This window comes from Bos grunniens, chromosome 2 (genome assembly GCF_055505025.1).
Source record: "Bos grunniens cultivar Pamir isolate PY7600 chromosome 2, Bosgru_T2T1.0, whole genome shotgun sequence".
NCBI lineage: Eukaryota > Metazoa > Chordata > Mammalia > Artiodactyla > Bovidae > Bos > Bos grunniens.
Genome location: NC_141166.1, coordinates 135,296,522 through 135,317,913, shown reverse-complemented (window position 1 = coordinate 135,317,913; position 21,392 = coordinate 135,296,522). Strand labels below are relative to the sequence as shown.

The 21,392-nt window shown below is 45.1% G+C and overlaps 1 protein-coding gene across 5 annotated transcripts in view; it reads left to right on the top strand.

Annotated features, from left to right (window-relative positions):
- Window positions 1-21,392, top strand: part of ARHGEF4 (Rho guanine nucleotide exchange factor 4) — a 331,792-nt gene that overhangs the window by 132,397 nt on the left and 178,003 nt on the right. For all 5 annotated transcript variants that reach the window (XM_086372203.1, XM_086372239.1, XM_086372228.1 and 2 more), the window contains exon 2: window positions 10,770-14,438. In XM_086372203.1, the coding sequence (XP_086228329.1) occupies window positions 10,770-14,438 (3,669 nt within the window). The remainder of the gene's footprint in view (window positions 1-10,769; window positions 14,439-21,392) is intronic.

Here is a 21,392-nt window from a genome sequence, read left to right as displayed (position 1 = left end):
CTTTATTAGGGATGAAGAGAGTTGCTGTTCAGTTGCTAAGTGGTGTCTGACTCTTTGCCACCAGGCTTCCCTATCCTTCACTATTTCCTGGAGCTTCTCAGATTCATGTCCATTGAGTTGGCAATGCTAATCATGTCATCCTTTCCCACCCTGTTCTCCTTTTGCCTTCAGTCTTTCCCAGCATCAGGGTCTTATCCAATGAGTCAGCTTTTGCATCAGGCAACCAAAGTATTAGAACTTCAGCATCAATCATTTCAAAGAATATTAAGGGTACATTTCCTTTAGTATTAACCCATTTGAACTCCTTCTCCAAGGGACTCTTAAGAGTCTTCTCCAGCACCACAATTCAAAAGCATCAATTCTTCAGCCTTCACCTTTCTTTATGGTCCAACTCTCACATCCATATATGACTACTGGAAAAACCATAGCTTTGATTACACAGACTTTTGTTGGCAAAGTGATGTCTCTGCTTTTTAATATATTGCTAGGTTTAGCATAGCTTTCCTTTCAAGGAACAAGCATCTTTTTATTCCATGGCTGCAGTCACCATCCACAGTGATTTTGGAGCCCACAAAAATAGTCTGTCCCTGCTTCCACTTTTTCCCCTTACTATTTGCCATGAAATGATGAGGCTGGATGCCATAATCTTAGTTTTTTGAATGTTGAGTTTCAAGCCAGCTTTTTCACTCTCCTCTTTCATGCTCATCAAGAGTCTCTTTAGTTCCTCTTCACTTTCTACCATTAAAGTGGTATCATCTGCATATCTGAGGTTGTTGATATTTCTTTCATGTTGCTATTTTTTCCAGCAGTCTTGATTCCAGCTTGTGATTCATCCAGCCCAGCATTTTGCTGATGTACTCTGCATAGAAATTAAATAAGCAGGGTAACAAAATACAGCCTTGTCATATTCTTTTCCCAATTTGAACCAGTCCATTTTTCCATGTGCAGTTCTAACTGTTGCTTCTTGACCCACATACAAGTTTCTCAGGAGACAGGTAAAGTGGTCTGGTACTCCCATCTCTTTAAGAATTTCCCACAGTTTGTTGTGATCCACATAGTCAAAGATTTTCATAAGTCAATGAAGCAGAAGCAGTTTTTTTTTTTTAAATTCTCTTGCTTTCCCTATGATTCAACAGATGTTGGCAATTTGATCTTTTGTTCCTCTACCATTTCTAAATCCAGCTTGTACATCTGGAAGTTCTTGGTTCATGCACTGCTGAAGTGTAGCTTGAAGGATTTTGTGCATAACCTTACTAGTATTTGAAATAAGCATAATTATAAAGTAGTCTGAACATTCTTGAGGCTTTCCTGGTAGCTCAGACAGTAAAGAATCTGCCTGCAACGTGGGAAGCCCTGGTTCAATCCCTGGGTCAGGAAGATCCTCTAGAGAAGGGAATGGCTACCCACTCCAGTATTCTTCTCTCGTGAATACCATGGGCAGAGGAGCCTTGGTGGGCTACACTCTAAAGGGTCACAAAGAGTCGGACAACCCTGAGTCACTTTCACTTTCACGTTCTTTGGCATTCCCCTTCTTTGGGATTGGAATGAAAACTGACGTTTTCCAGTCCTATTTAATAGTAAAAAGAGCCAGAACTTGTGTATGCATCTACTAACATAACACTGAAACATGTAAACTGAAAGATGACGGAATTAGAGGAGGAAGTTGACAAATGCAACACTGACCCTGAGTGGCCTTGGCCTGCAGCGGCTTGAGATGGGTCTTTGGTTCCCAGCCAGAGACTGAATTCAGGTGGGGGCAGTGAGAGTACTGAATCCTGACAAATAGATCAGTGGTCAGTGACCAGGTCCCCGGCCCCTTGGCTTTGCAGAAAAGAATTTCCACGAAGTATTTATTAGGAGGAAAAAAGGGTACATGTGGATAGACACATGGGCAGGCTCAAAGAGAGAGTCACCAAGTCATGCCCTCATGGTAGTTTGATTACTCTTTTAGGGCATTTCTTCTGGTCTTCCTCTGGACAGCCATTTCGATTTGCCTGGTTCTGAGTCCATATTTGGTATATCTTAGGAACTTCTCAAGTGTGTGTGTTCATCTCTTAGCCAAGATGGATTCCAGTGTAGAGGTCGATGGGTAGGCTGACATCACTTACAATGAGCTGACGATCCCTATCTTTTTGACTTCCAAGGAGCATTTCTGCACACGTGTAGCCCGGGAGGTCTCCTTGAGTTCAAGAATGAGGAATATGTGGTCTTTTATCTCTTATCTGGCAGAGCCTGGCCTTCTCCATCACCCTGCTTTTATAGGGTTTTTTTCCACAGGGGAGAAACTCTTCAGACTGGGGCCCATCTGTCTCCTGCGTCAGCACTACAGTGGGTGAGTCAACCCACTGCTCTTAATAGCAGATGAAAAACTAGTCAAATTGCTGAGGCTTTGACAAGGATTTAACACATAACAAGCCTCGTGAGCACTTATTAAACTCTGAATGAACCATTAGAGAATACTTGATCTTTCCAAATACCCATGGAGCATTTATGAAACAGAGTTATAGAACCAGGTCCATTTTTTGTCTCATTTTTGTCTCAAGCCAGAACACTGAGACAGGAGGTTTGCAGCAGGGGAGAATTTATTCCTTTATTTGCAAAGCAGCCAAGTGAGAAGACAGGAGACCAAATCTGGGCAGCCAGGGCCTCTGGATATTTAGGTGCTAAAGAATAAAGCTTCGGGAAAGGTGATTGGAAAAAGTGTGATAGTGCCGCCATTCTGTACATTGGTAATTAAGCTGCTCGTCTCTTCAAGTTCAAAAGGTCACTGAGTGGACACTCCTGCTTGAAGTGTCTGGGGCTCCCATCCAGTCTTAACCAGCTCAGCTTGAGCTAGATGCAGCTAACTCCCAGTTTCTGCAAAACAACCAGGCAGAAATCTTATTATTTAGGTTTATTGCCACTGGGAGGACATGCAAGTCTTTTGTAGCAACAATTAAAATAACTTTGATTAATGAATGCAGATTACATGTGAAATAGTTTTAACTAATGATTATCCATGGTTCAACAGGAACTTGTACTGTGCCATAAAGCCAGTTTCAACTAATTTCTAAGAACCATACAGACCACACTCTGATTACAATGTAATTAAACAGAAATCAGAAACAAAAAGATAACTGAAACATACTTCTAAATAAATTATGAGTCATAGAGCAAATCATAATGGAAATTAGAATACAATAGAATTGCAAGATAATGTAAATACCACTTATTAATACTAATGGCTTCAGACTAAATTTGTATTTAAAAGAGATATTATGTTTTGTTATCAAATACTAATATTTTTTAAAGTCTGAATGAGAGATGAAGTGTAGAGATAAAATGTAAACTGTTACTGAGGAGTTTGAGAAGAAATTGGGGCGCTGTTGGAAATGGGGGCAGGAATTCCGATGAAAGCAAATTTGTTGCAGGTGATGGAAGAAGTGACAGTCAGGAGGGGTGGCGGTGGGGTGCCGGAGCCCCTTTGTCAACACTCATTCTCATCTCCCTAATGTACTCTCTGTCATCACTTCACCCTCTGTGCAAAACCCTCTGTATGCAGCTCTCCAGTTCTTACAGAAGAAAGTCCAGACAGCTTACCCTAGTGTTTGAAGCCTTCTAAAGTTATAGAAATAACACAATCAGGAAGTGCCAGGCCTATGACAAAACAGAGAGGGTTTTTCTGCTTTAGGCAGAAAACATACAAAGTTGATCCACTCATTATCCCCAGGAAAAACTCTAAGCTTCAGCAAAAAGAATACTTTTGCCTGTGAATTCAACCCTCAGACCAGTGTCAACTGAAAAAATAAACCCGGCCTAAAAGTTGAGAGTTGGGTTTATTCAGCGGGAATCGTGAGGACATCAAGCCCAGGAGACAGCATCTCAGGTGACCCTGAGAGATAAACTATACAGACGTTTGCAGCAAGGGGCATTGTCTCACCTTTCCTCCCTGCTCACACTGTTTGTTGAACCCATGGTAGGCAAGGCACGAGTGGGGAGGCTGGGAGAAAACTCTGCAGATACATTTGTTCTCTCTTGACTGGCACAGCAGCTGTAGCAGCAGACACACTGCATTCTGTCCTCTCGTGGTTAACCCAGTGGACACAGCCACACACAGCCACAGCGGCTGCTCAGATCATGCTTATATAGGGCATTGCACGTGCACAAAACTATAAATGATCTCAGCTGTTACATAACCATGGATTTATAAAATGCAGGGCAAGAGGAAGAGGGGGTGGGGCAAAAGAGCCTGACCACCACCATCTTCGCTAATTTGCTCTTTCCCTACAGACGGATAATCTGAATATTAAAAGACCACTGTTAATTAAAGAAAACCAGATCTCATACATCAAGGGATTTACCACTCTTCTATGTAAGGTCAGATGCAAGCATCCGGGCTTACTGATCAATTCTTTCCTATACATCTCAGCTGTCTGTGGGCCAAATCCTGCTTTCTGATTATTCACACCCTTAATTCCCCATTTACTGTAAGGGGTGGCAGGTACAGCAGATGGCTGCCTCTTGCACTTTCTTGCATCCCCCTTCGCTCCTCAGTGCTTACCAGGGAGGAAGTGGCTGCTGGCTGCTGGCTGCTGGAGGGCTAGTATTTTTCCTGGTCTCAGAAGTTTACATTTGGAAGGTTAGAATCCCTGATAGCTGTGACATATGGGATATGGTAAGAAATATTTCATTTCACACCATCCCTTAGGCACAACCTTGAAATTGAGAAATTACGTATTTGAGAATTACCCCTGAATCAACTAAGGAGGAGTAAACTTTCTTCATAAGATTTAGAATCTAATATTCAATCAAATCAAATGCTTTTTTAAAAAACATATTGTTCATATTCAGCATTTATACACTTCGGAGTTGTTGCTGTTCTTCAGTCGCCAAGTTGTGTCTGATTCTGTGACCCCATGGACTGCAGCAAAACTTCCCTGACCCTCACCATCTCCCAGAGTTTGCCCAAGTTCACGACCATTGAATTGGTGATGCCATCCAACCATCTCATCATCTGTTGCCCTTTTCTCCTTCTGCCTTCATCTTTCCCAGAATCAGGGTCTTTTCCAGTAAGTCAGCTCTTCATATCAGGTGGTCGAAGTACTGCAGCTGCAGCTTCAGCTTTCAGCATCAGTCCTTCCACTGAGTATTCAGGGTTGATTTCCTTTAAGACTGACTGGTTTGATCTCCTTGCTGTCCAAGAGACTCTCAAGAGTCTTCTCCAACACCATAGTTCAAAAGCATCAGTTTTTTTGGTGCTCTGCCTTCTTTATGCTCCAGTTCTCACATCTGGACGTGACTACTGGAAAGACCATAGCTCTGTCTATATGAACCTTTGTCAGGAAAGTGATGTTTCTGCTTTTTGACACACTGTCTAGGTTTGTCAGAGCTTTCCTGCCAAGAAGCAATCATCTAATGTCATAGCTGACGTCAGCATCCTCAGTGATTTTAGAGCCCAAGAAGAGGAAATCTGTCACTGCATCCACCTTTCCCTCTTCTATTTGCCATGAAGTGATGGGACCAGATGCCATGATCTTAGTTTTTTTTTAATACTGAGTTTTAAACTGGCTTTTTTCACTCTCCTCCTTCACCCTCTTCAAAAGATTTTTCAGTTCCTCTTAACTTTCTGCGATTAGAATGGTATCCTCTGCATATCTAAGGTTGTTGCTATTTCTCCCAGCAATCTTGATTCCAGCTTGGGACTCTTTCAGCCTGTAATTTCACATGATGTGCTCTGTGTATAAGTTAAATAAACAGCCTTGTCATACTCCTTTCTCAATCTTGAACCAGTCAGTTGTTCCATACAGAAAGCAACAGTTAGAAACTTGCATGGAACAGGTTTCTCAGGAGACAGGTAAGATGGTCTGGTATTCCCATCTCTTTAAGAGTTTTACACAGTTTGTTATGGTTTTAGCATAGTCAATGAAACAGGGGTAGATAATTTTCTGGAATTGCCTTGCTTTCTCTATGATTTCTCTATGATTCAGCAAATGTTGGCAATTTGATCTCTGGTTCCTCTGTCTTTTTTAAACCCAGCTTGAACATCTGGAAGTTCTTGGTTTGTGTAATGCTGAAGTCTAGCATGCAGGGTTTCGAGCACAACCTTACTAGCATGGGATATGACTGCAGCTGTCCAGTGGTTTGAACTCCCTTTGGCTCAGCCCTTCTTGGGAACTGGGATAAGGACTGACCTCTTCCAGTCCTGTGACTACTGCTGAGTTTTCCAGATTTGCTCTGTCCCTATTTAATGCGGCACTTTGATAGAAACAACATTTAGGATTTAAAAAGCTCTGCTGGAATTCCATCACCTCCACTTGTTTTATTGACAGCAGTGCTTCCTAAGGCCCACTTGACTTCCCACTCCAGAATATCTGGCTCTGGGTGAGTGACCACACCATTGTCATCCAGGTCATTAAGATTTTTTTACACAGTTCTTCTGTGTATTCTTTCCATCTCTTCTTGATCTCTTCTGCATCTATTAGGTCTTGGCCATTTCTGTCCTTTAGTGTGCCCATTTTGGAATGAAATATTCCTTTGATATTTCCAATATTCTTGAAGAGATCTCTAGTCTTTACCCTTCTGTTATTTTCCTCCATTTCTTTGCATTGTTCATTGAAGAAGACTTTCTTGTCGCTCCTTGCTATTCTCTGGAACTCTGCATTTAGTTGGGTATACATTTCCCTTTCTCCCCTGCTTTTCACTTCTCTTCTTTTTGTAAAGCCTTCTATTTGTAAAGCCTCCTGTGACAACCACTTTGCCTTCTGGCTTTTTTCTTTGGGATGGTTTTGTTCACTGCCTCCTATACAATATTACAAACCTCTGTCCATAGTTCTTCAGGTGCTGTTTACTAGATTTAATCCCTTGAATTTCTATATTCAAGGGATTATACTTGAGTAATCACTTCCACTGTATATTCATAGGGGATTTGATTTAAGTCACACTTGGCTCTAGGGGGTTTCCCCATTTCTTTAGCTTATACCTGAATTTTGCTATGAAAAGCTGATAATCTGAGCCACAGTCAGCTACAGATCTTATTTTTGCTGACTGTATACAGATTCTCTATCTTTGACTACAAAGAATGTAATCAATCTGATTTCAGTATTGACCATTTGGTGACATCCATGTATAAGGTCGTCTCTTTTGTTGTTGAAAAAGGGTGTTTACTATGACCAGCGTGTTCTCTTGGCAGAATTCTGTTAGTATTTGCCCTGCTTCATTTTGTACTCCAAGGCCAAACTTCCGTTACTCCAAGTATCTCTTGACTTCCTACTTTTGCATTCCAATCCACAATGATGAGTAGGACATCTTTTTTTGGTGTTAGTTCTATGAGGTCTTCTAGGTCTTCATAGAACTGGTCAGCTTCAGCTTCTTCTGCATCAGTGATGGGGGCATAAACTTGAATTACAATGATGTTGAATGGTTTGCCTTGGAAACGAACTGAGGTCATACTGTCATTTTTGAGTTTGCACCCAAGTACTGCATTTCTGACTCTTTTGTTGGTTATGAAGTTTACTCCATTTCTTCTGCAGGATTCTTGCTCACAGTAGTAGATATAGTGGTCATCTGAATAAATTCACTCATTCCTGTCCATTTTAGTTAACTGATTCCTAAGATGTCGATTTTCACTCTTGCCATCTCCTGCTTGATCACATCCAATTTACCTTGATTCATGGACTTAACATTCTAGGTTCCTGTGCAATACTCTTCTTACAGCATCGGATTTTATTTTCATCACCCGACACATCCACGATCGAGCATCGTTTCTGCATTGGCCCAGCCGTTTCATTCTTTCTGGGACTAAGAGTATTGTCCTCCACTCTTCCCCAGTAGCATATTGGACACCTTCTGACCTGGGGGTCTCATGTTTTGGTGTCATATCTTTTTCCCTTTCTATACAGTTCATTGGGTTCTCACAGCAAGTACATTGGGGTGGTTTGTCATTTCCTCCTCCAGTGGACCATGTTTTGTCAGAACTTTCCACAATGACCCATCCATCTTGGGTGGCCTTGCACGGCATGGCTCATAGCTTCATTGAGTTATGCAAGCCCCTTTGCTATGACAAAGCAGTGATCCATGAAGGGGATGTACACACTTTAAGGACTATTAAAGCTGGATGTCCAGTGCTCTTGTGTAGACTATACCAATTTTGTAATCTGGGAGAGTTTGAGTTTATGTGCTCTGTCATGTCCAACTCTTTGCTACCCCCATGGACTGTAGCCCACCAGGCTCATTTGTCTATGGCATTTTTTAGGCAAGAATAATGGAGTAGGTTGCCATTTCCTTCTCCAGGGGATCTTCCTGACACAGGGATCGAACTCATGTCTCCTGTATTTCCTGCACTGTTGGTGGATTCCTTACCCATGGAGCCACTGGAGAAACCAAGCCCCAATACCAATTTTGTAACCTGGAAGAGTTTAGAACATTTTTTATTTTTACTGAGACAGAGTGAGACCTCTTACCTGAATACCTGGAAGTCAAAGTAAGGCTTGACCCTCATCAAGACCCAGCCAATGTCCAGTAAAGGGATACTGAGCAGGAAGCAGGGACAGGAATGAGACTCCCAGCATCTTGGCATAGTCAATGTCCAGATCATTGGTCATTTGGAATTTGGGATTTTGGAATTCTTCCAAAAGGCCTGAAGCATGTGAATATTGATACCAATATGAGTCTGTGAGGTGACATCAAACTATGACAATGTTGAAAGAACTACTGAAATGCTCTAAAGTCAGAGGGTCCCTTCCCAGTTTAATAATAGGTCATCAAAGTGAGGGAACAGAGGTGCTTTTGAAGGCAGGAGTTACTGAGAAGGAGCCTGTAGCTGGCCCCCCTGCTCCCTGTTAAATTCTCTGTTCATGAAGCACAGACTTGCCATTATACAGCCTTCCCTGCTTGCCAAGGTATATTCACATCGGTATATTCACATCTGACCTTCTTGGCCTTGCCAGGCCTTGGGACGTCTATAGGCCAGAGGCTGTGTTCCTGATGTACAGCGAGGGGCTTGCCACCTGGAAGCTGGGCTGCTGAAGCAAGTGTCCACAGCAGACCAGGGGGACTTCCTTTCTTGTCTTGGGTAACCCAAGGCCACCACAAAGCCCTCCTTCCCAGATGGTTTGATTTTTAATGTTTCTTTTCCTATTCCCAACTCCTTCCTGCTTTGCAACATATTTGAAACTATATGATACTAAATTATTTGATACTAATACAGTATCATATTATTTTTTATTTTCTGAATCTACCTTATAGCTTATATACCTTACACATCACCACACCACATCATCACATTCTTTGGTGTTTGTCTGCTTTTCTCCTCTCAACTGAAGAAGATTAAAAACACATTTATTTTGAGAAACCTCTAATGACAGGTCCTCAGAATATGTACTTGGGAAAGGCTGGTTGAGTGAATGACTTCTGTGCAAAATTTGTGTGAGGAGCCTTAGCTGGAAGTGTCTGTCCTATTCCTGGCCTGGGGAATCTTTGAGCGTTAGATAACTGAATGCTAGGTAGCATTATCACAAATTTCAAAGTGTTCCATGTATAATACATGCTACAGCCGGGATATGTGGGTGAACCTCTAAAATACTGTGCTGAGAGAAAGAAGGCGATGGCACCCCACTTCAGTACTCTTGCCTGGAATGTCCCATGGGCGGAGGAGCCTGGTAGGCTGCAGTCCATGGGGTCGCTAGGAGTCGGACACGACTGAGCGACTTCACTTTCACTTTTCACTTGCATGCATTGGAGAAGGCAATGGCAACCCGCTCCAGTGTTCTTGCCTGGAGAATCCCAGGGACGGGGGAGCCTGATGGGCTGCTGTCTATGGGGTTGCACAGAGTCAGACACGACTGAAGCGACTTAGCAGCAGCAGAGAGAAAGAAGCCAGGCCCCAAAGAATACATTCTGCATATTCTGATCATCTGAAACTTTTAGAAAAGGCAAATCTAGATTGTGTGGCAGACACAGGTCACAGCGAGGAAGAGATGAAGAGTGATTGGAGAAGAGCAGGGACATTTCTGGGAAAAGGAAATACTCAGGATTTTTATCATATTGGTAGTCATGGGTTTTCCAAAAAAGTTTGTTCAGGTTTTCAGGTTATGGAAAAATGAAGTTTTTGGCCAATCCAGTACATGGGCATATACATTTGTCAAAAAGTTCAGGTCTGTATACTTTTAAGGAGGTGCATATAAATGGTGTTATAACAAGTTGATTGAAACATGTGTAATGAGAGAAGGAAAGTATGAAAATACTAGCACCTACTTTTCCTCCTGTTCTCAAAGCTATCTTGGGCATTAATAACATCTTGATACATGAGTGCAATTTCAATAATTTGTGTGTGTGTGTTCTCTTTTTCCTTTGGCAGCAGCAAACCTAACTCAGAAAACACTTCTAAGTGAATGAACTTTGACTTTAATCCAGCTGGTTGCATAAGAAGGAACAGAACACAAAACAAACATATATTCATTTGCTCTTTCTTGCTGAAATCATGAGGCAGAGATATGCTCCTCACCATGACTCATACATTTTATTAAGTAAACTGCCCATGCTCATTCCACTTATTTTAATTAGGGCTGCTTTAACCATGTGCTACACTTTCTCCCTATTGTGTGGGTTTGACTCCATCACTTCTTTTCTGTGTTAATAAAAAGTAGCTTTTCATATTTACCTCTTTCAAGGGTACATGGGGAACTAATGAGACACCTTTGAGCCTTCTTCCTTCTGACGAAGGCAGGGACAGTGTGCGTGTGTACAGATGTCCTCAGGCCTTGTCTCTGACTCTTGTCTTCTTGCCCTTCCAGACTCCAGAGCCCAGTGCACACCTGCCAGGCCACGGTGACATTGAAGGTCAGCAGCTCCCCTCTTCTCCTGCAGAACCAGAGGAACAGGAGTGGAGCCAGAAAACAGACCACAGTGATTGTGAGACACTGTCCCACCAGAGTGAAAGTCCATCAGACACCAAAACTGATCCTTTTGAAAGTGCTTCTGACACTGAGTCCCTGCCTGGTGACCTCCTAGAGGGAATCTGCCTCCCTCCACGTGGTACCTCCGGGGACAGGGAAGCACACAAGGGATGCTCTGACACCCCAGCATCTGGGAACCCTCAGGAGCAATATTTGACAGATGTCCCTGGGCTTGACCCAAAGGAGGAACTAGATCTGTGCCTTGACTTCAAGGAAGAGTCTCACGAAACGGGGTTACGAACCTTTGCTACAGTTGCTGGAGAAGTGAGAGCCATCCTTCAGGAGGATGTGGCTGGCCCAGAGCTAGAGCTGCCGCCAGGAAGGGCTGCTCTCCTCACACAGGACTGTGCACGGGGGCTTACAGGCAGTTACGGCCTCCCACCAGCAAAGGTGGTGACTGTCCAAGACATCACAGGATCCTCTGTTTTTTCTTCTCAGAAATCCAGGTCTGAGAGTCATCTGGGCACCCCACTGGTCTGGCCCCTTCTTCTCTGGTGCACGGAACAGAGCCAGAGCTGGCCGAATATCCACAACAGGCAGAGGGGATGCCAGCTGTCCCCCAGGAGCCCGCTGAATAGCACAGCCCCTCTGGGAGCCAGGGCAGGGAAAAAATGTCCTCCAGACCCCACATCGAAAACAGGCTTGCTCTGCTCCCAGTACAGCTTTGATACTACCTGCTGGCTTCCTTTAGGGACATCCTGCCTCCTACATGCCAAGTTTTACCATAGTGTCCCAGAAAATAGTTATGATGAAGGCAGGGCACTCCCAAGGCACTGCCGTTGGCTCACAAGGACTCTGAACAGGGCCCACTCCATAGCAGAATTTCCCTTAAGAAACTCTGAGGATCCTTTAGGGCAGAACTTTGTGAAGTTTGGGACCCATCTGAAGGAAGGGACAGAAGCAGAACGGGCTCCAATAACACAAACCCCTCTTCACCCTGTTCCCACCCAGCTGTCTCACTTACTTCCTACTTCCCAAAGGAAGACTCTTCCTTTGAAGGATCAGTACAAACTCAGGGCTCTAAACTGGAAAAGGGCCTCTCAGGACACGCCCTCTGAAGGTCTCTGGCTGGAAAACCAGTTAGGACAGGATTCTAGGTCCTGCCCAGTCTCTTCATGCCTTACTGCAGAGTTGGTGAGCCTCACCACAGAGGAAGTGCCAGTGCCAGCAAAGTGCAAGTCCGGACACGGCCCAGAAAGCAGACCAGGGGAGCCCCAAGGCCCTGGCCAGGCACCAGATGCTGAGGACGTGAGTGATGCACAGAAGCACCTTCAGGACATTTCTGCTGAGCCAGGAAACCAAACCAGCAATTACACATCAAAGTATATCCTCAGTGAAAAAAGAAAGCCATCTGCTAGGGCCAAGTTCCCAAATCATCCCAGCAAGAGCGGGTCACTGGTGTGGAACAGAGACTGGGGAGTTTGCTCCAGAGTGATAGATAATTCATATGCTCCAGAGACGACCCTGAAATCAAGCACAGCAGACACTTTAAAGAAAGCAGAAGACGTGATGGTTCCAGATCCGAGCGTCACAAAAAATGCCTTGCAGGGCTTTTCGGGAGTCGCAGGAGCCACCATGTCTCACTGCAGCTGTGGGGATGAGGAGTGTGAGCAGGGGCACAAGGGTGATACCATATCCTTTGCAGAGGGCCTCCAGACAGAGCCCAAAGCAGACACATCTTCTAGGGGCACGCTCATCATTATAGCTGTTGAGCAGAAAGGGCTGCAGGCCACGAGGAAGAAAATGGGTCCTCTGCTAAGAACACAGTCCTGTGAGTTTCTAGAGGAAAGACCAGGGTCTCCCCACAGTGCTGGAGCGACCCCCTGTGAGTCTCCTCTGGCTGGGAAACCAAAAACTTGCGGCAATGAGTGTGAGCTGCCAGCAGCCTGCAGCCTCCGAGGTAACGATGGGGCTCTTCGGCAGGTGGCCCAAGCCTCAGAGTCTGGGATAGTTCTGATCCCCCAGGCTGCTTCGGAAGATTGGCCCCCTGGGAGGAGAAAAACTTCCCAAGAGCACGCGGGGGACATGCTGAGCACAGGGGTGCCTATGGAAGAGAACCAGCCCGAGGCCAGCCAGAGCTCCAGGATTCCAGCGGCCAGGGAGGAAGCTACTAGGAAGCCCGAGGCCTGTGGCCCTCACCCCTCGGGCAGCCGAGGGCCACCGAGCCCGGAGGACACGCGACGGGTGTGCGCAGCAGAGGGCGATGCAGACACAGACAAGCAGCCCGGCGCCCAGGCCCGTGCCCGAAAGAGTGCACTCCAACAGCCCAGACCGCCTCACCAGCTCCGCCAAGCATCGCGGGAGCCTGGAAAGCGCCTGGCGTTTCCCAAGGTTATCTCCTTCCGAAAAGGCAAGCCCTTGGCCGCTGAGAGCCCGGGAGGGGGCCACCCTGGGGATTCCTCTGGCCTCAAGGAACTGTGCTCCGACAGGCAACCCCCAACGGGCAGCGCGCAGAGCGCCTCCGGCCAGGCCGGAACTCCTTGCAACGCGCACGCCAGCACCCTTCCGGTGATCGGCCTCCAGGGATTAAGCCAAGGAGCCCCAGGGCTGATGGAAGTGGGCCGGGTGGACACGCCTGGGGACCTCGGTAGCAGAAGACAGTCCTCAGAAAGCTGCGACGCCAAGAGACTCAAAACTCCAGAGAAAAGACTCAGGGCGAGGTTGGCCTCAGCTCATAAGACCTTTGCAAGTTTTTTTGAGTCAAGAGTTTTAGAAAAAGAGAACACTGGCCAATGTTCTTCATGTTCTTTGAAGGACCAGAAGGAAAAGAGCAGGTTGCGCCAGAGTTCCTGGCGCACATTCCTGAAAAGCAAAGATGCCCAAGGCTCCAAAAGGCCCTCCTTAGTAAGTCTGATTCCAGGACCAGAAATCTTGAATACCCCCAGCCGTTTCCCACCAGAGACCAATAGCCACTGTGAGAAGCAGGCGGAACACAAGGAGAGCTATGTTTTTAGAGATCATTGGACACCCACGCATTCCCCCATACCTTTGTCATCCGGCAATTTGTCTTCTTCAGATAACAGGAGAAAAAGTGAACCAACTATCAAATGTACAAGTACCCAGGAAAGTGGTGAATACATAGCTCCGAGTACCTTTCCTGAAAAGTCTTGGCCTATGTCCCCCACCAGTCCTGGGAGTCAGCAGGCTGGGATCAGCCACACCCTTCCCTCAAGCTCCACCTGTTGCCTGGCACAGGGAAGCCAAAGCGTGCCCTCTAAGCCCCTGAGCCCCAAGCCCCAGAGTCTCAGGCCTGGTGCCCAGGGGGCAGATTTCCACTACCCTGAAAAGGGTAGGGCCATCTCAGTGGTTTCTCTTGGAAGCTACAGCCATGTGGACAACAGCTCAGAGGCCCCTGGAAACCCCAAGATGTCCCAGGCCTGGATAAGCCTCCTACTTTCTCTGCAGGCATTAGACCAGGGTGAGCAGAAGGAAGAGAGTGGGAAAAGAGGCCAGCATCCCTGTGGTGTAAGCACAGCACCCTCACTTAAGGACCTTCTTGGAAGTGAGGTGAGTTACCTGTGAGTCACATTTTTTTACCTCTTAAGTAGGGACCACACAGGACATTTTCCTAAGTGTGTGGAGGGGAGGAGTAGGAAGGCCAGTCTGCCTTCCATGGAGATTGCCCCACTTAACACACATGAGGGTCCCACCAGAATCAACACAGCTAGACTGATCGCTTGAAATTTGCCAAACTAACAAGTGGGAACTGCATTTTGTTCTAATTCTGTGTGGTCTCTATTTTCCCTATGTAATTCAAGCTATCTGAATTCCCCTTTGTATCAGTGGCCTGTTCATAGTCTGGTTATTTTGTATCCGGTGGTTGATGTAGGGAGAAGGCAATGGCACCCCACTCCAGTACTCTTGCCTGGAAAATCCCATGGACAGAGGAGCCTGGTGGGCTGCAGTCCATGGGGTCGATAAGAGTCAGACACGATTGAGCAACTTCACTTTCACTTTCATTTTCATGCATTGGAGAAGGAAATTCTGTCAGCCTTCATTCTTCTCCACTGTGAAATTTTAAAAGGAAAATTTCCAACTTTGTTTTCTAGTATGTTTATGTTTTTTTTTTTTTCCTGAACTCTAAACCTGATCCAGTTTAACTTGTTTGAATATAAGGAGACATTAGTGGTGCTTCTGAAATTCCTAGTAAAATAAAACTCCCCCAAAGCAAAGGCATCTACCCAGGATAGGGAACAGGTGCTGGGTCAGGCACAAGAAAAGGGATACAAGCTTGGGATTTCTCTCAAGTCAGGCTGCCCTCTGAAGGAGGTAAATTCCAGAAAGAGTAGTCTTGGGACTGTGAAAGCAGACCTCCCTTTTCCTGTCCACTCCTGCACCCATTTACCCTCGTCCTGTTGCTTCTTAGACAAATAGATGTGATGTCTCTGCGTGCCCAGCACTGTGCTGGTGTGAAAGGGCAAAAGGTTCAGCATTAGCCTCAAGCAGGGCCAAACACAGCCTCCCACCCCCATGTGCTGCCTCTGGGCTCCTGGTGAACCCGGCCCTTTAGCAAGCTGGCTGTGGTCTCCCTGTGGCAAGTGTCAGTCACCCTTTCTGAGCGTGCACCTTTCCCCTGCACTCAGGCTCTCCAGCCTTCGTATATGTTCTGATTTGCAAGCATATGTGGCCTTCTCTCTCCTCCTGTTAAGATTCGAAAGAGGAATAGGAACGAACATTTATTCAGCATCTGCTTAGTGTCTGGTCCTTTCCTGGGCACTTGACGATCATCTCACTGTTTGCTAAACACATGCAGGCTGTCCGGGTGTTTGCTGAGGCCCCCCGCACCTGCTCTTCCCATAGACTATACTTCTGTGCACAGGACAAGCTGAAGGCCCTGTGTGCTATAACTGACAAGTCTGGAGTGCCCATTGCAGCCACCAGGCTTTTTGTGGGCTGCTTAGGAGGAAACGAGCTGGGACAGGTGAGCATTCACAGGGTATTCCCAACTCACTGGCATTAGATGTTTTGCATTCAAAAGTGAGGACTACCAGCTGAAATTACATCACTTTATTCAACATATGGCAACCCACTCCAGTACTCTTGCCTGGAAAATCCCATGGATGGAGGGGCCTGGTAGGCTGCAGTCCATGGGGTCACTAAGAGTCGGACACGACTGAGCGACTTCACTTTCACTTTTCACTTTCATGCATTGGAGAAGGAAATGGCAACCCACTCCAGTGTTCTTGCCTGGAGAATCCCGGGGACGGGGGAGCCTAGTGGGCTGCCGTCTATGGGGTCACACAGAGTCGGACACGACTGAAGCGACTTAGCAGCAGCATTCAACATATGTCCTCATCTGTAAAGTGTGAAATATTAGCTTTCAAAGATTTTTTCCCTATTGTTTTGCTTATTTTTAATTATTAGTAAAATTAAAAACAAAGCCAGTACAGATGTAGAAGAGAAAAAGTAACAATTTCCCTTTAAAGCCCCAGTCACATTCCACAGAAGGAAATAGGGTCAGCAGTCTGTTGTATGTTATCTACATTATCTCCACACATCAACAGGATGATAAGGGGGATGGCTCAGCTGGTAAAGAATCCGCCTGCAATGCGGGAGACCTGGGTTTGATCCCTGGGTTGGGAAGATCCCCTGGAGAAGGGAACAGCTACCCACTTCAGTATTCTGGCCTAGAGAATTCCACGGACTGTATAGTCCATGGGGTCACAGAGAGTCAGACACGATGAGCATGAGCATCTTTCACTTTCACTTTGGGGAAAAGAGGGTTACACAACTGTAGCTTTCTTGTTTACTTTAATAAAACAGCAAATACAGACTCCAGGTGTTTTATATACATTGTTCTCTAGTTGAAACCAGCATGCTATTTCATAGTCGCATATTTCATATTACTATACTGTATTTAGTTAATTATTTTTCTATTGATTAATATTGAGGTAAAATCAAGCAGTGAGAGTAAAATCAAGTAGTCTAAAAAGATTTTTAGTACCTAAATAATATAATCATAAAACTGATTTAGTAGTGCTACACATATTAATGGAGAAGGCAATGGCACCCTACTCCAGTACTCTTGCCTGGAAAATCCCATGGGCGGAGGAGCCTGGTAGGCTGCAGTCCATGGGGTCACTAAGAGTCGGACGACTGAGCGACTTCACTTTCACTTTTCACTTTCATGCATTGGAGAAGGAAATGGCAACCCACTCCAGTGTTCTTGCCTGGAGAATCCCAGGGACGGGGGAGCCTAGTGGGCTGCCGTCTATGGGGTCACACAGAGTCGGACACGACTGAAACGACTTAGCAGCAGCATACATATTAATGTGTATATCTGTACACAATGGGAAACAGCATTCCCTTCAGACTGTCCCTGTGTTTATGGGAGGAGCAGGTGCAGGGGCGTGTGTGCGTGCTGTGTGCTCAGTTGTGTCTGACTCTGTGCGACCCCATGGAGTGTAGCCCACAAAGCTCCACTGCCCATGAAATTCTCCAGGCAGTAATATTGGCGTGGGTTGCCATTTCCTCCTCCAGGGGATTCTCCCAACCCAGGGATTGAACCCAAGTCTCTTGCATCTCCTCCACTGGCACGTGGATTCTTTACCACTGTGCCACCTGGGAAGCCCCCAACTGCAGGGTGCCTCAGCAAACACCAACAGCCTGCACGCTGTGATGGTAAAGGACGCAAGAATGAGTCAGGCATGAAGTGGATGCTGGATAAATGTTCATTCATATTCTTCTTTCTATTTCAAATCTCACAGGAGGAATGAGTACTCACACCCTTGTGCATCAGAACATGTGTTAATACCAATACAAGAGAGTGGCAAATACATGTACATAGGAAGGAGAGGGGAGAAAAGCTCTGAAAAGTTTACTCTCTCTACTGAACTTAGAGCTAGAGGTGAGGCTCCATCTAGTGGTTGCTCCTGGGAGAGCAGGCTGTAATTGCAGGAGAAATTTGCAAGGAATCCAGGGGTGTTTCAATTTCTTCATCCCACAATGCTCTTAAGTAGCAAGCGTTCTTTTATTCCAAAACTACCAGTGTTAAATTTTCTTCCAGATTTTATTCTGGAACCATATATTTAACATGGTCATAATCATGTCATCTATGTTATTGTTCAGTTGCTCAGTCATGCCTGACTCTGCAACCCCATTGACTGCAGCATGCCAGGCTTCCCTGTCCTTCACCATCTCCTGGAGCTTGCTCAAACTCATGTCCATCGAGTCGATGATGCCATCCAACCATCTCAAACTTCCATCACCCCCTTCTCCTTCTGCCCTCAATGTTTCCCAGAATCAGGGTCTTTTCCAATGAGTTGGCTCTTCGCATCAGGTGGCCAAAGTATTGGAGCTTCAGCTTCAATATCAGTCCTGCCAATGAATGTTCAGGACTGATTTCCTCTAGGATTGACTGGTTGGATCTCTTTGCAGTCCAAGGGACTCTCTAGAGTCTTCTCCAACACCACAGTTTGAAAGCATCACTTCTTCAGTGCTCAGCCTTCTTTATGGTCCAACTGTCACATCCATACATGACTACTGGAAAAACCATAGCTTTGACCAGATGGACATTTGCCGGTAAAGTAATGCCTCTGCTTCTTAATACACTGTCTAGATGTGTCATAACTTTTCTTCCATGTAATCTATAGGGGCTTTAACTTCCTGTGATTTCACATCCTGCAGTTTGTTCCTTTAGAGCTCTTTTAATTTGAGATATGCAGCATGATACAGAAAAGCCTAGTGCATAAATGTGTAGACAATATATTGCTGTGAAACGAACACTGAGTAACCTGCACTTGAGTCAGAACACTACAGCCCTTCCTGGTCTAAGAGTCCTTCTTCCTAGCTGGCCATAGGCTCTGTGCCAACTTCTATGGTATTCACTTCCTTGTCTTCTATAGTTTTACTGCTTACCTTTGTGCCTCCAAACAATGTAGTTTATTTTTGCCTATTTTTGAACTTTATGTGCATACAACCTTATGTGTTCTTTTATTCCTTATCCATTTGGTTTACTCTAATTTTGTTAAGACTCATCCTTGTGCTGTGTGTCGAAAGTTCTTTCATTTTCATCATTATGTACAATGACTTTGAATCAGCATCCCACAGTGTATGTATCAGTCAGTTTCCTGATATCAGCAAGTATGTTGCTGCCAGGAAACTTTGTGCCCAGGTGCCTACTGCATGAGCATATGCCTTTCTGTTGGATGTGCCTCCTAGAGTGAAATGGCTGAGTCATTGGGGTTGCTTATCTTCAGCTTTACCAGCTTTACTAGATACTGCCAGATATTCCAAAGTGATTGTGCCAGTTTACACTCACTCCATAAGAGTTTCCTTTTCCCCATAGTCTCATTAGCCTTTGCTTGATATTGTTAACTAATTTTAACCATTCTGCTAGGCAGGTAGAGGTAATCTGCATTTCCTCAATGTCTGAAGAGGGCTTCTCAGGTGACACAAATGGTAAAGAATCCATCTGCTAATGCAAGAGACACAAGAGATGCAGGTTCCATTCCTGGGTCAGTAAGATCCCCTGGAGAAGGAAATGGAAAACCACTCAGTATTCTTCCTGGGAAATCTCATGGACAGAAGAGCCTGGTGGGCTACAGTCCATGAGTCCATGAGTCCACGGGGTTGCAAAGAGTCAGACACAACTGAGCGCTGCACTGGCTAATGTCTAAAGAGGCTCAGTGCAGTTCAGTTGCTCAGTCGTGTCCAATGCTGCAATCCCATGGACTGCAGCATGCCAGGCTTCCCTGTCCATCACCAGCTTCTGGGGCTTGCTCAAATTGTGTCCATCAAGTCAGTGATGCCATCCAACTATCTCATCCTCTGTTGTCCCCTTCTCTTCCTGCCTTCAATCTTTCACAGAATCAGGGTGAGTCAGCTCTTCGCATCAGGTGGCCAAAGTATTGGAGTTTCAGCTTCAACATCAGTCCTTCCAATGAACACCCAGGACTGATCTCCTTTAGGATGGACTGGTTGGATCTCCTTGCAGTCCAAGGGACTCTCAAGAGTCTTCTCCACCACCACAGTTCAAAAGCATCAATTCTTTGATGCTCAGCTTTCTTTATGATTCAACTCTCACATCCATACATGACTACGGGAAAAAGCAGAGCTTTAACTACACAGACCTTGGTCAGAAAAGTAATGTCTCTGCTTTGTAATATGCTGTCTAGGTTTGTAATAGCTTTTCTTCCAAGGAGCAAGCATCTTTTAATTTCATGGCTGCAATCACCATCTGCAGCGATTTGGGAGCCCCCCAAAATAAAGTCTGTCACTGTTTCTATTATTTCCCCAACTATAAGCCATGAAGTGATGGGACTGGATGCCATGATCTTAGTTTTTTGAAAGTTGAGTTTTAAGCCAAGTTTTTCACTCTCCTCTTTCACCTTCATCAAGAGGTTCTTTAGGTCCTCCTCACTCTCTGAATAAGGGTGGAGTCATCTGCATATCTGAGGTTATTGATATTTCTCCCAGCAATCTTGATTTTGGCTTGATTTAATCCAGCCCAGTATTTCGCATGGTGTACTGTGCATATAAGTTAAACAAGCAGGGTAACAATATACAGCCTTGACGTACTCCTTTTCCTATTTGGAACCAGTCTGTTGTTCCATGTCCAGTTCTAACTGTTGCTTCCTGACCTGCAAACAGATTTCTCAGGAGGCAGGTAAGGTGGTCTGGTAGTTCCATGTCTTTAAGAATTTTCCAGTTTGTTGTGATCCACACAGTCAAAGGCTTTAGCATAATCACTGAAGCAAAAGTAGCTGTTTTTCTGGAATTCTCTTGCTTTTTTGATGATCCAGCGGGTGTTGGCAACTTGATCTCTGGTTCTTCTGCCTTTTCTAAATCTGGCTTAAACATCTGGAAGTTCTTGGTTCACATACTGTTGAAGCCACATTTTGAGAATTTTGAGCATTACTTTGCTATCATGTAAGATGAGTGCAATTGTGTGGTAGTTTGAACATTCCTTGGCATTGTCTTTCTTTGGGATTGGAATGAAAACTGACCTTTTCCAGTCCTGTGGACACTGCTGAGTTTTCCAGATTTTCTGGCATATTGAGTTAACAGCATCATCTTTTAGGATCTGAAATAGCTCAGCTGGAATTCCATCACCTCCACTGGCTTTGTTCATAGTGATGCTTCCTAAGGCTCACTTGACTTCACACTCCAGGATGTCTGGCTCTAGGTGAGTGATCACACCATCATGGTTGTCTGGGTCATTAAGATCTTTTTTGGATAGTTCTTCTGTGTATTCTTGCCACCTTTTCTTAATATCTTATGTTTCTGTTAGGTCCATACTGTTTCTGTCCTTTATTGTGCCCATCTTTGCATGAAATGTTTCCTCAGTATCTCTTAATTTTCATGAGGAGATGTCTAGTCTTCCTGTTTTATTGTTTTCCTTTTTCTTTGCATTGTTCACTTAAGACGGCCTTCTTATCTCTCCTTGCTATTCTTCGGAACTCTGAATTCAGATGGATATGTCTTCCCTTTTCTCCTTTGCCTTTCACTTCTCTTCTTTTC